Genomic DNA, 20,942 nt, shown 5'->3' on the forward strand with positions numbered 1-20,942 from the left:
CGGCCCATTGGGCCTATCTTGAAAAGGCCCTTTGAGAATTTGGCTTTGGAACAGACTTCAGAAGATGGATTGCAGTCTTGTATCCGTCTGTGAAAGCCAAGGGAGAAGGACTAGGCAGCAGAGCCATCTTTTTCTTTTGTTTTCCATTGCCATTTAACCACTAGCTTTAGGACTGCTGGGTATTAAGGGATTAAAGTGGGTTCCCGTGATTTAAAGGGAATCGGTCACCATCAAAAACGCTAGTAGGAAGTTGAAGTTCTATAGAGGGGCAAAGTAAAAAAAAACAAAAACAAATTATAAAAATATATAATTTTTTAAATCACAAAATATGGAACAAAACAAGGAAAAAAATCATACCAATATTGACATATATTTGTGAGAAGAAAAATAAACAAAAAAAGTACATATATTTGTTATCGCGGCATCCAAATCAAATTGATCTATAAAACTGGTAAACCTCTTCATTGAACGCCGTAAAATAAATAAATAAAAAACATAGAAAAATAACTATGCTTTTCATCATACTGCTGAACAAAAAGTGACATAAAGCACAATCGTACAGTTAAATGGAAATTGAAATGGTATCGCTGAAAATCTTTTCTGGTCATGCAAAAAACAAGCTGCCATACAGCTTTGTCTGTGGAGAAATAAAAGTTACAGCTCTCAGAATATAGCGATGCAAAAACAATTTTTGTCTAAAAAAAATTTTATTGTGTAAAAGCACCAAAAATAAAATAAATTTGTAATTATGGTATCACTGTAAATGTACCGACCCAAAGAATAAAGCGGCCTTATCAGTTTTACAACACTGAGAATGGCAGAAAAGCAAACAGAAATCAATTCCAAATTGCTGGATTTTGTTCATTCCTTCTGCCAGAAAGCGGAATAGAAAGTGAAAATGTTATGTGCCTGAAAAGGGTACCAATAAAAACGTTCAACTCATCCCGCAAATAAGAAGTCCTCTCATGTCTCAGCAGAAGTATAGAAAAACTATAGCTCTCAAAATATGGTTATGCAAAAAAAATTTTTGTAAAGAAAAAAACATTTTTTGTGTGTTAGTAGTCAAACATACTGTGTTCCAAATTATTATGAAAAAAATATTTCCTCATATTTTCTCTAAATTACCTATATGAATTGCAGTCATTGTTATTTTCCAGTCATCTAATATTCTAGTATAATTGCAATGTTTTTGAACAAACTGCCTATGAAAACAGTATATTTTTAAAAATAAGAAACACTCAAAATGCATGTTCCAAATTATTATGAACAGCAGAGTTTTCAACCTTTTTATTTTTATTTTGAACCAAAAAATGGTCAATTGTGAAATTATAAGCATTATCAGCTTATTACAAAATGAAATCAGTTTTCAAGTCAAAACTTTATTCTAGGTGATGTTACATTTGCACATAGGACCCCTTGTTCAAAAGAAGCTTCTGAACTCTCTCGTCCATTGAATTTGTCAGTTTTTGGATGGTTTGTGCTTCAGTTGTTTAGCATGTGGACAGAATACCCTCCCAGAGCTGTTGCTTAGATGTGAACTGCCTCCCGCCATCATAGACACTCCCTTTTGATGATGCTCCAGAGGTTCTCAATGGGGTTGAAGTCAGGGGAAGATGGTGTCCTCTTTTATGCCCATAGCAGCCAGAGATGCAGATGTGTTATTTGCAGCATGAGACGGTGCATTATCATGCATGAAAATGATCTTGCTGTGGAAAGCACGGTTCTTCCTCTTGAACCATGGCAGGAAGTGCTGTTTTAGAAACTCCACATAGATTATGGAGTTCATCTTTACCCCTTCAGGGATCCTAAAGGGGCCGACAATCTCTCTCCCCATGATTCCAGCCCAAAACAATACTCCACCACCTCCTTGTTGGCGCCTTAGCCGTGTTTTCATGGGGTGTCCATCAACCAGCCATCCTCCACTCCATCCATCTGGACCATCGAGCGTTGCACGGCACTCATCGGTGAACAAAACAGTTTGGAAGTCAGTCTTCATGTATCGTTTGGCCCACTGGAGCCGTTTCTGCTTGTGTGCAGTGGATAGAGGTGGTCGACAGGATGGCTTACGCACAGCTGCAAACCTCTGAAGGACCCTGCATCTTGTTGTTCGGGGGACGTTGGAGGCACCAGCAGCTTCAAAAACTTGTCTGCTGCTATGACAAGGCATTTTTGCAGCTGCTCTTTTAATCTGACACAATTGCCTGTTGAAAAGAGTCCTCAATTTTTCCTTATCAGCACGCACACGTGTGTGCTGGGAATCAGCTACATACTACTTGATTGTGCGATGATCACGATGAAGTGTCTTGGCAATGTTGATTGTTGTCATGCCTTGACCTAAATACTCCACAATTTGTTGTTTCTCAGCAGTCGACACATCCTTTTTCTTTCCCATTTTGGCAAAAAATGTAGGCTGCTTAATAATGTGGAACAGCCTTCTTAAGTAGTCTTGCCTTTATTGCCTTTATTTGGACACACCTGCCAAACTAATTTGCACAGGTATCTGCAATTGCTTTCAGTGATATAAGGAGCCCTGACACACATCACCATCAATGAGTTTAAATGACAAACAAAAAAATTCTAACCTTATCACTCCTAAACGCTTTTTGCATAATAATTTGGAACACCGTTTATACCATATTTTTTGGACTATAAGACGCACCTTACCATAAGATGCACCTAGCTTTTAGAGGAGGAAAGTAGAAAAAAATTGAAGCAAAGAAATGTGGTATGTGGTCATGAGGCACTATTGTGGGGGGGGGGGGGGGGTCTGATGCCAACATGGTTATAGAGGTAATGTCCCCCAATTCTGTACTAATATCCCCCATCCTGGTTTATACATGGCCCCGCGTGCTCATCCTAGTATACATGGCCCTCTCATCATCATCCTGGCATACATACATGGGCCCCTCATCACCATCCTGGTGTACATGGGCCCCATCACACTGCACACATAAAAATATAAACCATTCTACTTACCTTCCCTCTGGTTCCTCGTAGCATCCTGTTCTGATGCCGGCAGTGACGTCATGCGCTGCTTACAAGCCAAGATCAGCTGCTGGAATTCTCACTGCTCCCCAGGTCTATGGGCGTGTGGAGAAATGAATATTCAAATTCTTTAATAGTGGCCAGAGTGTTGGCCGTAGTCGCCGGCTTCCTGCAGCGTTTGGGCAATCACTATGACCGCTATTAAAGAGAATGAATATTCACTGCTCTCCACTCCAATGGGCATGGATAGTAGTGAATATTCATCTTCTTTAACCCCTTCCCGACCAGTGACACAGCGTATCCATCATGAAAGTCGGTACCAATCCGACCAATGACGCATATGCTGTGTCATGACTTTAAAGCCCCCCTGCAGGTCAAGTGACCGGGGTTAGTGGAAGGTCACCCGACCCGCAGATACAGGGGGCTTTGTACTTCACCACAGGGGGAGTGGCTTCGCCCCCACGTAACTACGATCGCTCTGATTGGCTGTTTCACTTTTAACAGCCAATTAGAGCGATAGTAATATTTCATCAATGAAATTTGATGAAATATTACAAACCAGCCATGGCCGATGCAGCAGTAGCATTGGACATGGCTGGAGACACCAATCCGACACCCCCCCCCCCCCCCACACCGGCTAACGGGGGCGATCGGCCCCCGCCACTGAATGACAGCGGCGATCTGCCGCCGCAGTCATCATCTGCTCCCCCCGCCTTCCCTCCGCTCCCCCCAGCTTCCGATCACCTCCCCTCCCACCCCCTGGTACCTTCCGATTGCCGCTGTCGCTCCCGTGGTCCTGGATCATGGGTGCCGCCATCTTGAAAAATGCTGCAGATTCCATTCATTCATTTTGATCACTGTGGTAAACTCTCACAGTGATCAAAATAATATTAAAAGTAAATAAACCCCCCTTTATCACCCCCATAGGTAGGCACAAATAATAAAATAAAGTAAATATTTTTATTTTTCCATTAGGGTTAGAATTAGGGTTAGGGTTGGAAATCGGGTTAGGGTTGGAAATCGGGTTAGGGGTGGAATTAGGGTTAGGGGTGGAATTGGAATTAGGGTTGGAATTAGGGTTAAGATTAGGGTTAGGGGTGTGTTGGGGTTAGGCTTGTGGTTAGGGTTGGGATTAGGGTTGTGGTTAGGGGTTGTTGGGTGTGTTGGGGTTAGGGTTGGAGTTAGAATTGAGGGGTTTCCACTGTTTAGGCACATCAGGGAGTCTCCAAACACGACATGGTGCCACCATTGATTCCAGCCAATTTTGCGTTCAAGAAATCAAACGGCGCTCCCTCCCTTCCAAGCCCCGACGTGTGCCCAAACAGTGGTTTATCCCAACATATGGGGTATCAGCGTACTCAGGAAAAATTGCGCAACAACTTTGGGGGTCTAATTTCTCCTGTTACCCTTGGGAAAATAAAAAATTGGGGGCTAAAAAATTATTTTTGTGGATAAAAAATTATTTTTTTTTATTTTCACGTTTCTGCGTTATAAACTTCTGTGAAGCACTTGGGGGTTCAAAGTGCTCACCAGACATCTAGATAAGTTCCTTGGAAGGTCTAGTTTCCAAAATAGGGTCACTTGTGGGGGGTTTCTACTGTTTAGGCACATCAGGGGCTCTGCAAACGTAACGACGACCGCAGACCATTCCATCAAAGTCTGCATTTCAAAACGTCACTACTTCCATTCCGAGCCCTGACGTGTGCCCAAACAATGGGTCCCCCTCACATATGGGGTACCAGCGTACTCAGGACAAACTGTACAACAACTTTTGGGGTCCAATTTCTCCTGTTACCCTTGTGAAAATAAAAAAATTGCGAGCTAAAAAATCATTTTTTGAGGAAAAAAAATTATTTTTTTATTTTCACAGCTTTGTGTTATAAACTTCTGTGAAGCACTTGGGGGTTCAAAGTGCTCACCACACATCTAGATAAGTTCCTTGGGGGGTCCAGTTTCCAAAATGGGGTCACTTGTGGGGGGTTTCCACAGTTTAGTCACATCAGGGGCTCTGCAAACGTAACATAGACCCCTCCAATTGACTTCAAATGTGAGGTGGTCCCTAAAAAAAAAAATGGTTTTGTAAATTTTGTTGTAACAATGAGAAATCACTGGTCAACTTTTAACCATTATAACTTCCTAACAAAAAAAAAATGTTTCCAAAATTGTGCTGATGTAAAGTAGACATGTGGGAAATGTTATTTAGTAACTATTTTGTGTCACATAACTCTATGGTTTAACATAATAAAAATTCAAAATTTGAACATTGCTAAATTTTTGCCAAATTTCTGATTTTTTTCACAAATAAACACACAAATTATCGACTTAAATTTACCACTAACATGAAGCCCAATATGTCACGAAAAAACAGTCTCAGAATCGCTAGGATCCGTTGAAGTGTTCCAGGGTTATTACCTCGTAAAGGGACACTGGTCAGAATTGCAAAAAATGGCCTGGTCATTAAGGTCAAAATAGGCTTGGTCATAAAGGGGTTAATAGCAGGCACAGTGGTAAGGGCTCTTTCACATGTCAGTGGGTCTGGTATGTGTCATGAGTTTTCACACGTACCGGAGACACTTGCCGCATGTAGACCCTTTAAAGTGAATGGGTCTGTGCACATGTCAGTGTGTTTCCACCTTTGTATTGTCTAGTGACATCAAGCCTACGGATTAGTAATGGAAAGGCGTCTATAAGAATACAATGCAGCATGTGCAGGGGAGAATGATGAGAGCTGTCTTTAGCACCCTGGTCGGGAGAACAGCATAAACAATACCGCCGCTTCCCAAGGGCCGGTAGGTGTAGTACTGATGCTGCACATGGTTGTCACACATATGTCACAAGTATTGTACACACAGACACCGATATCTCCGGTACTGTTTTTTTCCGGTATCAGAAATATCATGATGTGTGAAAGAGCCTGTAGCCGCAGCCACCGGGCAATCACGTATGCCCGCTAATAAAGAGAATCTATTTTCACTGCTCTCCACGCCCATGGGAGTGGAGAGCAGTGAATATTCATTCTATTTTATAGCGGGCTCATGTGATCACCAAGCTGCTGCAGGAAGCTGGCTGCTGCGGCCCATGGTGTGTCTGCTATTAAAGAAGAATAATATTCCAGTGCTCCACTTGCTCATAGTCGCTCCAACCTCTCGACGCCGCTTCAGTGCATGGCGGTAGGCAGGATTATGGGCTTGTGGAGTATAACTTTGGGCACAGTGTTTGCTGCAGCTGCAGTAGCTCCTGCCTTCTGTGACCCACTCATCCGCCGCTCCTCCACCACCCCATCCACAGACACAGCAGGTCCATCTAGACTAAAGACGCACCCCACATTTTCCGACAAAATTTTGGAGGGGAAAAGTGTGTCTTATAGTCCGAAAAATGCTGTATGTAAATCTGGTATCGCACCGACCCAAAGAATAAAGTCATCTAATCATTTATACACACGAGGAACGCTTAAAAAAATAAAACCAATTCTTCAGCTGCTGTTGATTCATTCATTCTGCTTCCCAAAGCTCGCAGTAATGCTTGGCTCGCATTTTTCCTGTGCTGAGCGCTTACACTGGGGTCTCCATGTAAATCTCTGCAATATGTGATTTGGGCAAAACCTCAGGTGGAAGATTCCCTATAATGAGGCAGATAGAGGCACTCTGGATGCGGTCTGGCCTGTGATCCAGCGGTATCCATCTTTTTAAGCGTCTTTTTAGATGTTCACAAAAGCATGGTTAGCCACAGTTTTGCACATCTCTGAAAAGGACACCCCTGAACAGAGGCCAGACGTAAGTAAATAAGTAAGTGCTCAGTGTAGAGCACAGGATAAATGTTATCCAAAATGTTCCCATTAAAAGCACCAACATAATCCACAAAGCAAGTCCCCACTTGGGTCTGCCACAGTCAATGGAAGTATATGGCCTTCCACGTTACTGGTAGCACAAAGGCTCTGGAAGTACCCCCCCAATAAAAAAAAAAAAAAAGAATCAAGCAAATTCTGCGCTCCTGAATCCAAATGCATGACACCCTTCCGAACCCCACAGTGTGCCTAAACCACATTTAGTGTTCACATATTTGTCATTTCTGTAGCGAAGAGAGCCCGCTTAATTTATGGTGTGCATGACCCCAGAATCACAATCTAGGCACAATATATAGGGATTACAACGTACTGGGCACTACAATGGCAGATTTGCAATTTTTACTCAGTAACATCCTTGCGCTTGTTTCTGGAAAACACCCATGGAGTCAATATTGTCAGACACCTGTAGATAAAATCCCAGAGGAGGGGATCCTGTTCTTCTGACACTTAGGGGCTCTGTATATGGAGTCCATAATTTCTTTTACAATCTTTTTTTTCTCTGCAAGAGTCAAAAATCGCTGCTTCTCTCCGAAGTCTTGCCACGTGGCTAAGCAGTACTGTACAGCCACATATGGGGTGTTGCAACTTTCAGCAGAGATTGTGGGACACATTCTGGTGCAATTTCTACCCTTTTTCCCTTGTGAAAAAAACCCTACATTTTTGTGGTAAAAATGTGACTATTTTTTCTTCACCACCCAAGGGTATAAAATTCTGTGACCCACCTGTGGTGTCAATATGGTCACTGCAAGCCAGATGACTGAACTGAGAAGTGCAGTTTGCAAATTGGGGTCACTTTTGGGGCGCTCTGCTGTTTTGGTACTTCAGGTGCTCTGCCATTGTGACATAGCACCCTTAAACCATAATAGTAAATCTGCACTTTTTTTTTTTTAGCTTTACACTTTGAAAAGTAGTTTTTGACCACATATGAGGTATTGGCGTACTTAGGAGAAATTGTTTAACCGATTGTACCATTCATTTTCTCCTATTACCCCTTTTGAAAATTAAAAACTTGGGGCCAAACCAACATTTTAGTGGAAAAAATGGTAATTTTCTATTTAATCAGCCCAATGTTAAACAATTCTGTGAACCGACGGAAGCTTAAAAGCGCTCATTACACCCCTAGATGATTTCCTCGAGAGGTGTAGTTTCCAAAATGGAGTAATTTGTGGGGGTTTCAGCTGTGTTGGCATGTCAGGGGCTCTTCAAATGGCTTCTGCAGTCAATTTCACCCAAAATGGGGCTACAAAATTCAAATCACTTTTTTTTTCCTTTTAAGCCCTGCCTTGTACCAAATCAGTAGTTTTTCACCACATATTGAGTATTTGTGTACTCAGGAGAAATTGCACAACAAATTGACAAATTTGAGGCAAAAGCGAAATTTTTGTGGGAAAAATGTGTTGTTTTTTTTTTATTTTCCCCGCTTAACCTTATAAAATTCTGTGAAGCACTTGTGCTTTCAAGGTGCTCACCACACCTCTAAATAAATTCCTTAAGGGGTATAGTTTCCAAAATGGGGTTACTTGTGTGGGGTTTCCGCTGTTTAGCCACATCAGGTGCTCTGGAAACGTGACATGGCATCCGCTATCTATTTCAACCAGTTTTGCACTTCAGAACAAATGGTCCGAGACCTGCCATGCGTCCAAACAGTAGTTTTCCACCACATATGGGGTATTTGCAATCTCAGGAGAAAATGAACAACAAATTGTATCCATGTTCTCCTGTTACTCTTGTAAAAATGCAAAATTTGGGGATAAAGGAACATTTTTGTTGGGAAAAAATGTTATTTTTTCCCTTCCATATTGCTTTCATTCCTGTGAAACTCCTGAAGAGTTAATAAACTTCTAGATTGTGTATTTTGAGCACTTTGAGGGGTGCAGTTTTTACAACGGTGTCACTTTTGGTTTTTTTTTGTTTTTTTTGTTATATAGGCCTCTCAAAGTCACTTCAAATGTGATGTGATAACTAAAAAAAAATTGTTTTGTAAGTGTTGGAAAAATTGCTGATAAACTTTTAACCCTTCTAATTTTATAAAATTTATAGTTTTTGAATCTTGTGAAATTTTCTAATTTTTTTCTTGTCAAATTTTGTTATATTTTTTCATAAATAAACCAAAATCATGTCGGGCCTCATTAATGGTGGAGCTTTCTCCACACATGTTGGATACTGGCTATATTAAATAGCCAAGTTCTTTGTCCTTCCACTGCTACCAGAACTGTTCTTATGTAACGGCTGTTAACTATTTAAGCACCACTGTCAATCATCCACAGTGGCCTTTAAAGGGAATCTGTCACTGGAAGTTGCAGGCCTATGTAAATGGCCTGGGTCCGGTCCGATGGGCGGTGTTTCTTCTTTTTTTTCTCCACCCTATCCGTGGCCCCCGTCCTTGCTCTTCTCCGGTATTCTTCTCCATCGTTCGCGCGTGTGCAAAGCAATCTTCGCGCAAAGCAATCTTGCTTCGCGCACGCGCAGTATGCTTTGCCCAACTTGGGGCAAAGTAAAAAATCATTACTGCGCATGCGCCGGTACACTATGTCCTGGAAGTATTTCGCTGTGTTCCGGGACATAGTGTGCCGGCGCATGTGCAGTAATGATTTTCGGCTTTGCCCGCAGTTGGGCAAAGCATACTGCTCGTGGGCAAAGCATACTGCTCGTGCGCAAAGCATACTGCTCGTGCGCAAAGCAAGATAGCTTTGCACACGCGCGAACGATGGAGAAGAATACCGGAGAATCACTTATCAGCTCCCCCCTGCTGATTGCCTTAGTTGTTGCCATCTTGTTCCCTTTTGCAGAGCTTTGAAGGAGACAGCAATTTTCACTGTACACTGCAATACTTGCAATTCTATGGTATTTGACGTAATATGTCAGCATGTTTTTGCTATATAATTTGAGAGCGGCATAATATAGGGCAGGTTAGCTTTATTCCAAGGATATCTTACTAGAATGTGAGTTGTTTCAGTGCTATCAGTGTTTCATCAGCAGGAGATTATCACTAACTAGGTCTCAGGAGCACATCTCATATCAGGCTAATTTTTTTTTAACCCCACGTCATGCACTGATTAGCTTTTTGCAGACAATGTTCTCTGTACGCAGGAAGCTGCCAGTCAGTGGTGTGAGCGGGATTTTATAGTGCTTAGCATTATGCCAACACATATACAACCAAATAATACGAGTTTTATTAAAACAACGGCAAGCAGTCTAGTGGTACATTGTTGGAATTGGGTTCTCTTTCCCTACATTTCTGTAGATTACACAGAAGGCTGCTAATCATTGGTGTGGGCGGGGTTATACAGGGCTTAGCATTCAGAGCACTCTTAGATAATCTGCTTGTAATTAAACATGTGTTGTATAGAAACAGTGACACATCCTTGAAGTCTGCTTCTCCGTCTCTACCTCAGAGTTTGATCAGAGTGTGATCTGATTCTTTTGTATGAAGAGAATATGGAAAAAAAAAATTTCCATTCTGTGAGGCTATAAAAATCTGACTGCACTCAAATGTCATCCGAGTACAGTCCGATGTTTCCAATACGCACTCATTGACTGGCTTGCCCGAGTGCGATATGAAGATTAGATTAAACTCTGGCATGCAACAATTTTTTTCCCCTAAAACAGGTACTGACCTAAGGAAAAAAAAAAAACGGACATATGCACAGGCCAATAGAATTTGTCCAAGTACGATCCAATGTTTTTGTCGGATTGGACTAGGACTGAAATTATGCTAGTCTGCACCTGCTCTTTTGATAGGTCAGTGGAGGGGTTTTCCAGCTCTGGTGGAATTTTGGACATGTGTTGCCGCTTGCTGAATTCTAAGGGCTCATTCAAACGTCAGCTTTTTTCATAGTCGATAAAAACAGACCGAGTTTTATCACTGAGTTTGATCAGATTATCATCAGAGTGCTGTCTGATTTATTCAACGATCCATAGACTTTAATTTTTGGGTTTGACACTCCGACACACAATATTGGACACGCCTGTGATTTTGCACAGACCACTCTGTCCTTAAAAAAAGAAAAGAAAAAAATCAGACATATGAACCATAGATTAAAGATGCGAGTTCTATCCTTGAAAACACTGATGGCATCAATATGTATAAAACTGACGACTGATTGAGCACTAACAGTTGTCTCAATGGTACACGGAGAGAAGCATATAGGTGGCACATGACTGCAGGAATGCAAATTGCACACTAGCGATCACGTGATGCCTGCTGTAACCGGCAAACGGAACAGAATCCTATCTGCAGATTACAATCTATTAGGACCCGGCAGCTTGCCAAAAATTCCAAGGCTAGACAAGCCCTTTGATAACAGATTTGTGGGGATCTGACACCCCCACCGATCAGCTGTTCCAGCTATGGCCGAAAGTCAGCCATGAGCAGAGGCGGTACAGCACTAATCTTTTCACTTTGTAGTGGCTGGTCTTCATTACTGCAGTTCAGCTTCTGATCACTTTTGTAGGAACTGAACTGCAGGAATAGGCACTGCACACAGACCTGTTATTAGAGCCCGAACAAAAGGAGACGTCATCAGTATCACAGTCTTGTACAATCCCTGTAACCTTAGTATGTATAAATTAATTCTTGTGTCATCCTTAAAAGTCCGAACTGTTTTCACAAATTTTCTTTAAACTGCACGTCCTCAGCATAAATTAGACTCCACCATTAATGAATAAGCGTGAACAATCCTGTCCTTTTCTAGGGAAAGTCGTCTTGGTCTTTTCCAACTCAAAGGCTGTTTACTCTTTCTATTTTTGCAGTGTTGTTTTTTTTTTTTTGCTGCCATATTTTCTGAAGGCAAAAAAGCTGCATTTTAGTGTATCCACAAAACCTATGAGATTTTGAAAATGTCATGCACATAGCTTTTTTTGTTGTGACTGAATTTGAGCACTGTAGTGTTTTTTACACTCTGCAGTAAAACAATTCTTTCAGTTTTTTGCAACGTTTGTATAGTGTTTTTTTTTCTTTTTATCCGTAAATGGCATTGAGTGCAAAAAATGAAGCGCCACATTTATGCAGCGTTTTTTTGTGTGAATGAATGTAACGTACTGTAGATAAATTACACGTGATTCACCTGAAATTGCAGCTTCAGTGGCATGTAAAAGTTTGGACACCCCTTGTCAAAATTACTGTTATTGTGAACAGTTAAGCAAGTTGAAGATTAAATGATCTCTAAAAGGCTTAACGTTAAAGATGATGCATTTCCTTTGTATTTTAGGTACAAAAAAAAGTAACTTTTTACATTTTAAAAATTACAAAAAGGAAAATGAGCTGATGCAAAAGTTTAGGTACCTTTGGAGATTTGTGTGCTCAGATCATTTTGACCAAGGTTTCAGACCTTAATTATCCTGTTAGGGTAATGGCTTGTTCTCTATCGTCATTAGGAAAGGCTAGGTGATGCAAACTTCCCAGGTTTATAAAAACGCAGCCTCCTCTAACCTTGTACCAAAAAACTGCAGCCAATGGTGGTTCTAAGCAGCTGCCAGCACTCTGAAAATTAAATTAGTTGAGGCCCACAAAGCAGGAGAAAGCTATAAGAAGATGGAAAAGCATTTTTAAGTTGCCTTTTCCTCAGTTCGAAATGTAATTAAAAAATGGTGGTTAATAGAAACTGTGGAGGTTAATATAAGGTCTAGAAGACAAAGAAAAGTTTCAGTGAGAGCTGATTGTCGGATTACTAGAGACAAATCAGCACTTGTTTGACTGCGAAAGACCTTCAGAAAGATTTGGCAGACTCTCTGGAGTTTTGGTACATTATTATACTGTTCAGAGACACCTGCACAAATATGGCCTTCATGGAAGAGTCATCAGAAGTAAAACCTCTCCTGCGTCCTCACCATAAAATCATAAAAGTTGGCTTCAGAAATATGCAAAAGAACATCTAAAAAAGCCTGATGCATTTTGGAAACTAGTTTTGTGGACTCATGAGGTTAAAACAGAACTCTGACTACAATGATCAAAGGTATGTGTGGAGGAACATCTCGCCAACTATTAAGCATGGGGGTGGATCATTCATGCCTTGGGGTTGTGTGGCAGCCAATGACACGTGGAGCATTTCACAGGTTGAGGTAAGAATGGATTCAATCACATTTCAACACATTTTTGATGCAAACATAGCATCATCTGCAAAAAAAGCTGAAGTTGAAAGTTTTGTAATTTTTAAAATGTAAAACATAAAAAAATATATTTTGCCTAAAATATAAAGGAAATGTGTTATCTTTAACTTTAGCCCTTTTAGAGATCATTTCATCTTCAACTTGCTTAATTGTTGACAATAATAGTAATTTTGACTAGGGGTGCCCAAACTTTTACATGCACTGAATTTGCTGTGTTTGATATGTATGGTTTTTATTGCCAACGGTGAAGGTTTAGCTGCAGAAAAGAACGCCATGTGTGAACATAACCCAATTTTTAATGATTTTACCATTGCTAGTGTTTTTTAGGTTAATAGTGTTTCAAAAGCAGAGGGCAAACAAAAAAGTAAAATGCAACTGCCTTATGGCATCTTCAAAAACTAGGGAAGTGCACATCTGCGTCAGTAGAATTTCCAATTAGTGTGAAATAAAGGCTGGATATTTTTGCACATTGACATTTAAGCGCAGGCCTTCGTTGCTCCTTTGTTGCATATTTGTAAGTTCTGTTTATAAGAAAGTAAATTATTGCCACTTTCAATCTAACCAGTTTGCTGATTCATGTGTTCTTCAATAGCTCCCCAGCTCTCCAGTGGAGTGCAGGCACCCGAGAGTTCCCCAGGGGCAAACAAATCTGTTCCAGAAGTCCCTGCAACCTCTGTCAGAGTCTCCTGTTCAGGCTGCAAAAAAATTCTCCAGAAGGGACAGACTGCATACCAGCGAAAGGGATCTACCCAACTCTTCTGCTCCACCCTTTGCCTTACTGGCTACACTGTACCTCCCGGCACCCGGCCATTTCCTGCTTCCAAGAAAACCTGCTCCAGCTGCTCAAAGTAGGCTGCAATTGTTATTAATATGTCACCAATTTATCTGCATTTTGACAAGCATTTAGTTGCAGTTAAAGTTAAGCAAAGGATTCTGATTTTGGTAATGTCATTAAAAAGGACCTTTCACCATATTTTTTCTAATGTTTTTTCTATTCAACTGGACACACGATGTAACAGTTGTTCCAGAGATGACTAAAACTCTTTTTTTTTTTTTATTTTGCCTCTATGTTGCAGAGATATTAACAATCAAAGTATTTGACACTCAATGATATAATTTTTTTTAGGATAATTGGGTGTTATCAGATAGTATTCATTGTATTTCTTTCCCCTGTATGATGTTGACCAATCATAATCAGGTAACAACACTCAATGGAAAGGCGATCACATCCCTAACTCACTTAGGACTGATTTCTCAGGTATGTTTGATGTAATAATACAGCTTTGATCTCCTGTTGTAACCTTGTGAATGATTAGAAAGCACAGATGAGGAACACTTTTCAGATAAGATGTTTGAGGGGAGGGGCAACCACAGCCGAGTTTTGCCGTGCTCCATTACAAACCCTTTTATCAGCTCTCATCTCCTAGCACTGCCAGCTTTGCTGTTGTGCTCCTACCCACACAGTGTCTATACACAAATGAGAACTTCACAACTTGTACTTGCTCTGCAGTGAGATCAGAGCAGGATCTCACAGAGAATTAGCACAGATCAGGTAAGTTACTTTTGTGTGGTACATAATGATAGCCCTGATTTCACTGCATTACAAGTTGCTTGAGCACAGAAGATATACCGTAAGTCATTACTTACACTCTCAGTAATCAGGAAAGCTGATGGAATAGTTTGTAATTTGACACCGTTAAACTCTGCCACATTACTCCTCTTTTCTCACTAATATACTCAAGAAGTTAGAAAAGATCAGGACTGTCTGTTATTATGTATCTCACACTCTGAGAAAAATGTTCTAGGCTATAGTGGGGGCATGTTCTTCTTTCCTTTGAGTGTTGCTGCCTGTTTATGATTGGTCAGCATCATACAGGGAGTGGAAGTACATGCCCTCAGTGAAAACTGATAACTCCAGTTTGGGGGAAGAAAAAATAATTAGTTAACTCATTAGGTGCCATACACTTTGGTTGTTAATATCTCCGTAACGGAGAGATGAAATGAAAAAAGAAAAATGTTATATTCTTCTCTCTAGACCATAAAATTGTGTGTCCAGTTCAATATGAAAAAAATGGTAAAAGGTCCTTTAAGGTATTTGTGCATACACATCTCAACATTGAAATTGCAACAGCAAACTTGAAAAGTCGTGGAATTATAGAAATGACAGGATCAATAGATATGTTTTTAACATGCAAATAATGAAAAAATGGAAACAAAACATTTTTCAAAACTTCATTATCAAGTTTGAGCGCACACAGGCACTTGTATGCCATGGCATGTGTAAGGCGTAGCACCGTACACAGTGATGAGGCAGTGACCCATAAAGTTCAAACATAAAAGTCTCTTTATTGCGTTATCTTCACACAGAGAAGGTTCCAATCCACACAATTGCATATAACTTCAGTGCATATTATCAGTGTTCAATTCACACCAGTTCATAGCACTTCTTAGTACACAGCATCCTTTAGATTGCAGTCACTACACCCACTAGTCCTCCACTGACTAGTTCTCGTGGGTGTCCTGCAACGCTGTATCACAGTCTCTAATCACAACCATACACAGTCCTTGATATCCTCCGGGTTGCAACCGGGCCCCATATCAACCTGGTTGCAGATGTTAAAGGGAATCTGTCACCCCATTTTTCAACTATGAGCTGCCGGCACCGCCATCAGGGACTTATCTACAGCATTCTGGCTCAGGTAATGCAGCTCATCCAGGATGGCACATGAATGTGAGCTGTGGCAAGATAGTTTGCTGTGTCTGTCAGCATAGTGTCCAGAGGCTGGAGGCACTACCAGGAGACAGGCCAGTACACCAGGAGACGTGGAGTGGGCCATAGGAGGGCAACAACCCAGCAGCAGGACCGCTACCTCCGCCTTTGTGCAAGGAGGAACAGAAGGAGCACTGCCAGAGCCCTGCAAAATTACCTCCAGCAGGCCACAAATGTGCATGTGTCTGCCCAAACGGTTAGAAACCGACTCCATGAGGATGGTCTGAGTGCCCGACGTCCACAGATGGGGGTTGTGCTCACATCAGCCAGAAAGCATTAGTACTGAGATGTGGTCCATGGTCCCCACCTGCAGAACCACTGCTTTATTGAGGGTGTCTTGATAATTGCCAATAATTTCCATCTGTTGTCTATTCCATTTGCACAACAGCATGTGAAATTGATTGTCAATCAGTGTTGCTTCCAAGTTTGATTTACTTGGAGTTATGTTCAGTTGTTTAAGTGTTCCCTTTATTTTTTTGAGCAGTGTAATATACATGTGTGTATATATGTTTGTGTGTGTGTGTATATATATATATATATATATATATATATATATATATATATATATGTATGTGTGTGTATATATATATATATATATACATACATACATACATACATACAGTACAGACCAAAAGATTGGATACACCTCATTCAAAGAGTTTTCTTTATTTTCATGACTATGAAAATTGTAGATTCACTCTGAAAGGCATCAAAACTATGAATTAACACATGTGGAATTATATAATTAACAAAAAAATATGAAACAACTGAAAATACGTCTTATATTCTACTGTAGGTTTTTCAAAGTAGCCACCTTTTGCTTTGATTACTGCTTTGCACACTCTTGCCATTCTCTTGATGAGCTTCAACAGGTTGTCAACGGAAATGGTTTTCACTTCACAGGTGTGCCCTGTCAGGTTTAATAAGTGGGATTTCTTGCCTTATAAATGGGGTTGGGACCATCAATTGTGTTGTGCAGAAGTCTGGTGGACACACAGCTGATAGTCCTACTGAATAGACTGTTAGAATTTGTATTATGGCTAGGAAAAAGCAGCTAAGTAAAGAAAAACGAGTGGCCATCATTACTTTAAGAAATGAAGGTCAGTCAGTCTGAAAAATTGGGAAAACTTTGAAAGTGTCCCCAAGTGCAGTGGCAAAAACCATCAAGCGCTACAAAGAAACTGGCTCACATGAGGACCGCCCCAGGAAAGGAAGACCAAGAATCACCTCTGCTGCGGAGGATAAGTCCATCCGAGTTCACCAGCCTCAGAAATCGCTCAGAAATCGCAGGTTGACAGCAACTCAGATTAGAGACCAGGTCAATGCCACGCAGAGTTCTAGCAGCAGACACATCTCTACAACAACTGTTAAGAGGAGACTTTGTGCAGCAGGCCTTCATGGTAAAATAGCTGCTAGGAAACCACTGCTAAGGACAGGCAACAAGCAGAAGATACTTGTTTGGGCTAAAGAACACAAGGAATGGACATTAGACCAATGGAAATCTGTGCTTTGGTCTGATGAGTCCAAATTTGAGATCTTTGGTTCCAATGACCGTGTCTTTGTGCGACGCAGAAAAGGTGAACGGATGGACTCTGCATGCCTGGTTCCCACCGTGAAGCATGGAGGAGGAGGTGTGATGGTGTGGGGGTGCTTTGCTGGTAACACTGTTGGGGATTTATTCAAAATTGAAGGCATACTGAACCAGCATGGCTACCACAGCATCTTGCAGCGGCATGCTATTCAATCCGGTTTGGGTTTAGTTGGACCATCATTTATTTTTCAACAGGACAATGGCCTCAAACACACCTCCAGGCTGTGTAAGGGCTATTTGACCAAGAAGGAGAGATGGGGTGCTACGCCAGATGACCTGCCCTCCACAGTCACCAGACCTGAACCCAATCGAGATGGTTTGGGGTGAGCTGGACCGCAGAGTGAAGGCAAAAGGTCCAACAAGTGCTAAGCATCTCTGGGAACTCCTTCAAGACTGTTGGAAGACCATTTCCGGTGACTACCTCTTGAAGCTCATCAAGAGAATGCCAAGAGTGTGCAAAGCAGTAATCAAAGCAAAAGGTGGCTACTTTGAAGAACCTAGAATATAAGACATATTTTCAGTTGTTTCACGCTTTTTTGATAATTATATAATTCCACATGGGTTAATTCATAGTTTTGATGCCTTCAGAGTGAATCTACAGTTTTCATAGTCATGAAAATAAAGAAAACTTTGAATGAGGTGTCTCCAAACTTTTGGTCTCTACTGTATATATAGTGTAATATATACATATATGTATATATAATATATATGTCAAATATATAGATATCAAATATTAATACATTATATTAATCTCATGCAAAAATCTGTCACAGTTTGAAGCATTTTTAAAAAGTGTATTATGGTGTTTGTGTTTAGACCAATATTTTGTCCTGTATGAAGTTTTTTCTTTGAAGTGAATCACCTTTTCATCAGCTGTTTATTCATGGCTGCTCTTAGGGTATGTTCACATGTACTGCAGATTTCAGAAAACATGCAGTGTATTAAGTAGGACAAAGTGGGTGAGATTGTAATCAGTCTCATTCAAGTACAAGTACAGAAAAAAAATTGAAGTGTGAAGCGAGAGAAATAAATAGGTGCAGTACAGGGAACGCATACAGTCAGCATTCACTATACAGTGGCTCTCAGCAGTACATTGATAGGCTGCTCTGCAGTGTGTGTGCAGCGGAGAATCGGACAAGGAATCCACAGAAGCACTTTAGTGAAGAGCGAGCCTAGTGACTTTTACCTTTTCAGCAGCTGCAAGAGTGCAGGCAGATCTGTAACCAAATCTGCATTATTTGGTGAGGCTCTGCTACTTTAGATGTGCCCCCACTTTCTGCAAACTTTCTTCCCATGTGAACATACACTGCACTTCGGCCATGTCTTCCATTGGACTTATATCCCTTAGCAAATAGTTCTGTATGCAGACAGATGATTGGCCTGTCACATGACCTCACATTGTTTTATTTGTGGCTTTTCTTTAGGGTTATTGCAGAACCCAAGGATGTTATTACCGCCCAGTTTGAAAACCCTAGTGGCAGTAAGGACTTCTGCAGTCAGCCCTGTCTGGCATCTTATGAGAAGAAGGCAACACTAACCATTCACACCAATAGCATTTCTACGAAGTGCAGTGTGTGTCTGAAAAATGCCGTGGTAAGTAGACGAAACCAAAAATGTACCTAACACTTAAATGCAATTATAATATGACAATAACTGCAATTTACTAGCTAGAAGTGCCAGGCTTTCTAAGGCTGAGTTCACACGTGGCGTTTTTTTCGGGTTTCCGCGGTGGTTTTAACCGCGCGATTTTGCCGCGAAAACGCGAAAAATAAGCATCCCATGCATTCCTATGGGATTCCGCAATGCTGTGCTAATGCTGCGGTTTTTACCGCGGCGGAATCGCTTCGCGGTAAAAACCGCAGCATGCTCATTAATTTGCGGAATCGCGGCGATCCCGCACCCATAGGAATGCATTGTTCCGCTTATTTCCCGCATGTGGCTGTGCACACCATGCGGAAAGTAAGCAGAACAATTGCGGATGGTACCCACGGTCCAGAGGAGAGGAGACTGTCCTCCGGGCTTTGGGTACCATATCCCTGTAAAAAATAGAATTTAAAATAAAAAATATTGTTATTCTCACCCTCCGACGTCCCGCGCAGTCTTCCCGCTTCTCTTCACGCTCTCGTTCCCAGTAGTCCTTTGCAAAAATGCCAGCGATGACGTCCCTTCTCGCGGGATCGCGAAGTCTCGCGGTCATTCGCGCGACGTCATTGCGAATTACCGCGAGACGTCGCGATCCCGCGAGAACTGACGTCATCGCGGGCATTTTCGCAAAGGACTACTGGGAATGGATGCGCGGGACGTCGGAGGGTGAGAATAACACCGTTTTTTATTTTTATTTTTTTTTTACATTCTATCTTTTACTACTGATGCTGCATAGGCGGCCTCAGTAGTAAAAAGTTGGTCACACTCGTCAAACACTATGTTTGACAAGTCTGACCAACCTGTCAATCAGTTTTCCAAGCGATGCTACAGATCGCTTGGAGAACGCTAGCATTTTGCAAGCTAAATACACTTGCAAAATGCTAGTTTTTCCGCGGGAAAATCGCGGGAATTTAAAATGCGATTTTCCCGCGGACTGGAATTCCGGAATTCTCGCGGTAATTTCCGCGAGAGTTCCGGTACGTGTGCACTTAGCCTTATAGTAGTAATGTTTGCCTTTTAACTATTTCCCTGCTTGATGTAGGCAATGAGAACTTGACTAGCTGAGCCTTATGTAATACCATGCTGACAAATTACACATTCTACACATACAGAAGTAGTGGTATGGCTGTGAAAGCGATTGTCCCTATCACCCCCAGTAAAACTGATCTGTTTTGTAGAGATGCAATGTGTGACCAATGAGAAATTTAGTGTAGAAGTTATTCTGATTGCTTCTTCCAAGTGCATTGACACACCCCCTATGCACTTCCAGCCTGATTTGCATATGGCATATACAATAGGTTTCTCACGACAAGCACCTATACAGCCATACCACTATTTCCATATAATAAAATTGTGCTGGCAGATTCGCTTTAACCCCTTAATCTACATGCACTTAATTTGAGGGACGATTGTGTATGGAGATGGAGCAGTAGCTGTTTACATGTGGCAGATACTGGATATATTACAAAGCTGGCATTTGCCTCTTAATAGCTCAGCTCCAGCCGCAGATTTTTGTCTTTTGAATGCCACTGTCAATTTTTGAGAACAGAATGTTAATGGAATGTGAAGCGGTGCTCGTAATTTACGCCACCCCCATGGCGCGATTGCAGAGCGCTGACTGTTTACCATTGCAGCCAGATGTCCGCCGCCGCAGCCTTTGTCACTGCCATCTTGGTACTTCTGTGGACCTCAGTTATGTGCCGAGTTTCAAAGTAGACTGATTTTCACTATAGTGCAATACTGTGGTGTTACAGTATATAGTACAAGTGGTCAAATGATTGCAGGTTCAAGGGAACTAAAAAAAAAAGTTTTTAAAAACCTAAAGTTCAAATTGCTCACTTTTTGAGCAATTATAATAAAGAAATGGAAAAAAGACATACTTGGTATTTGCAGTTTTCATAAAAGTTCTATAAAAATATCTAATTAACCCAATCAATATATAACGGGAAGGAAAATCAAAACGCCAGAATTGTTTTGTTTTTCTTTTCAATCCCCACTCC

The 20,942-nt window shown here is 41.2% G+C and overlaps 1 protein-coding gene across 1 annotated transcript in view; it reads left to right on the plus strand.

Annotated features, from left to right (window-relative positions):
• Positions 1 to 20,942, plus strand: part of ZMYM4 (zinc finger MYM-type containing 4) — a 160,955-nt gene that overhangs the window by 93,616 nt on the left and 46,397 nt on the right. The window contains 2 exon segments of the mRNA XM_073563082.1: positions 13,530 to 13,785; positions 18,723 to 18,891. Coding sequence (XP_073419183.1) covers positions 13,530 to 13,785; positions 18,723 to 18,891 — 425 coding nt within the window.

This window comes from Dendrobates tinctorius, unplaced genomic scaffold (genome assembly GCF_039654945.1).
Source record: "Dendrobates tinctorius isolate UK_male_01 unplaced genomic scaffold, ASM3965494v1 ptg000015l, whole genome shotgun sequence".
In the NCBI taxonomy this organism is placed as follows: Eukaryota; Metazoa; Chordata; class Amphibia; order Anura; family Dendrobatidae; genus Dendrobates; species Dendrobates tinctorius.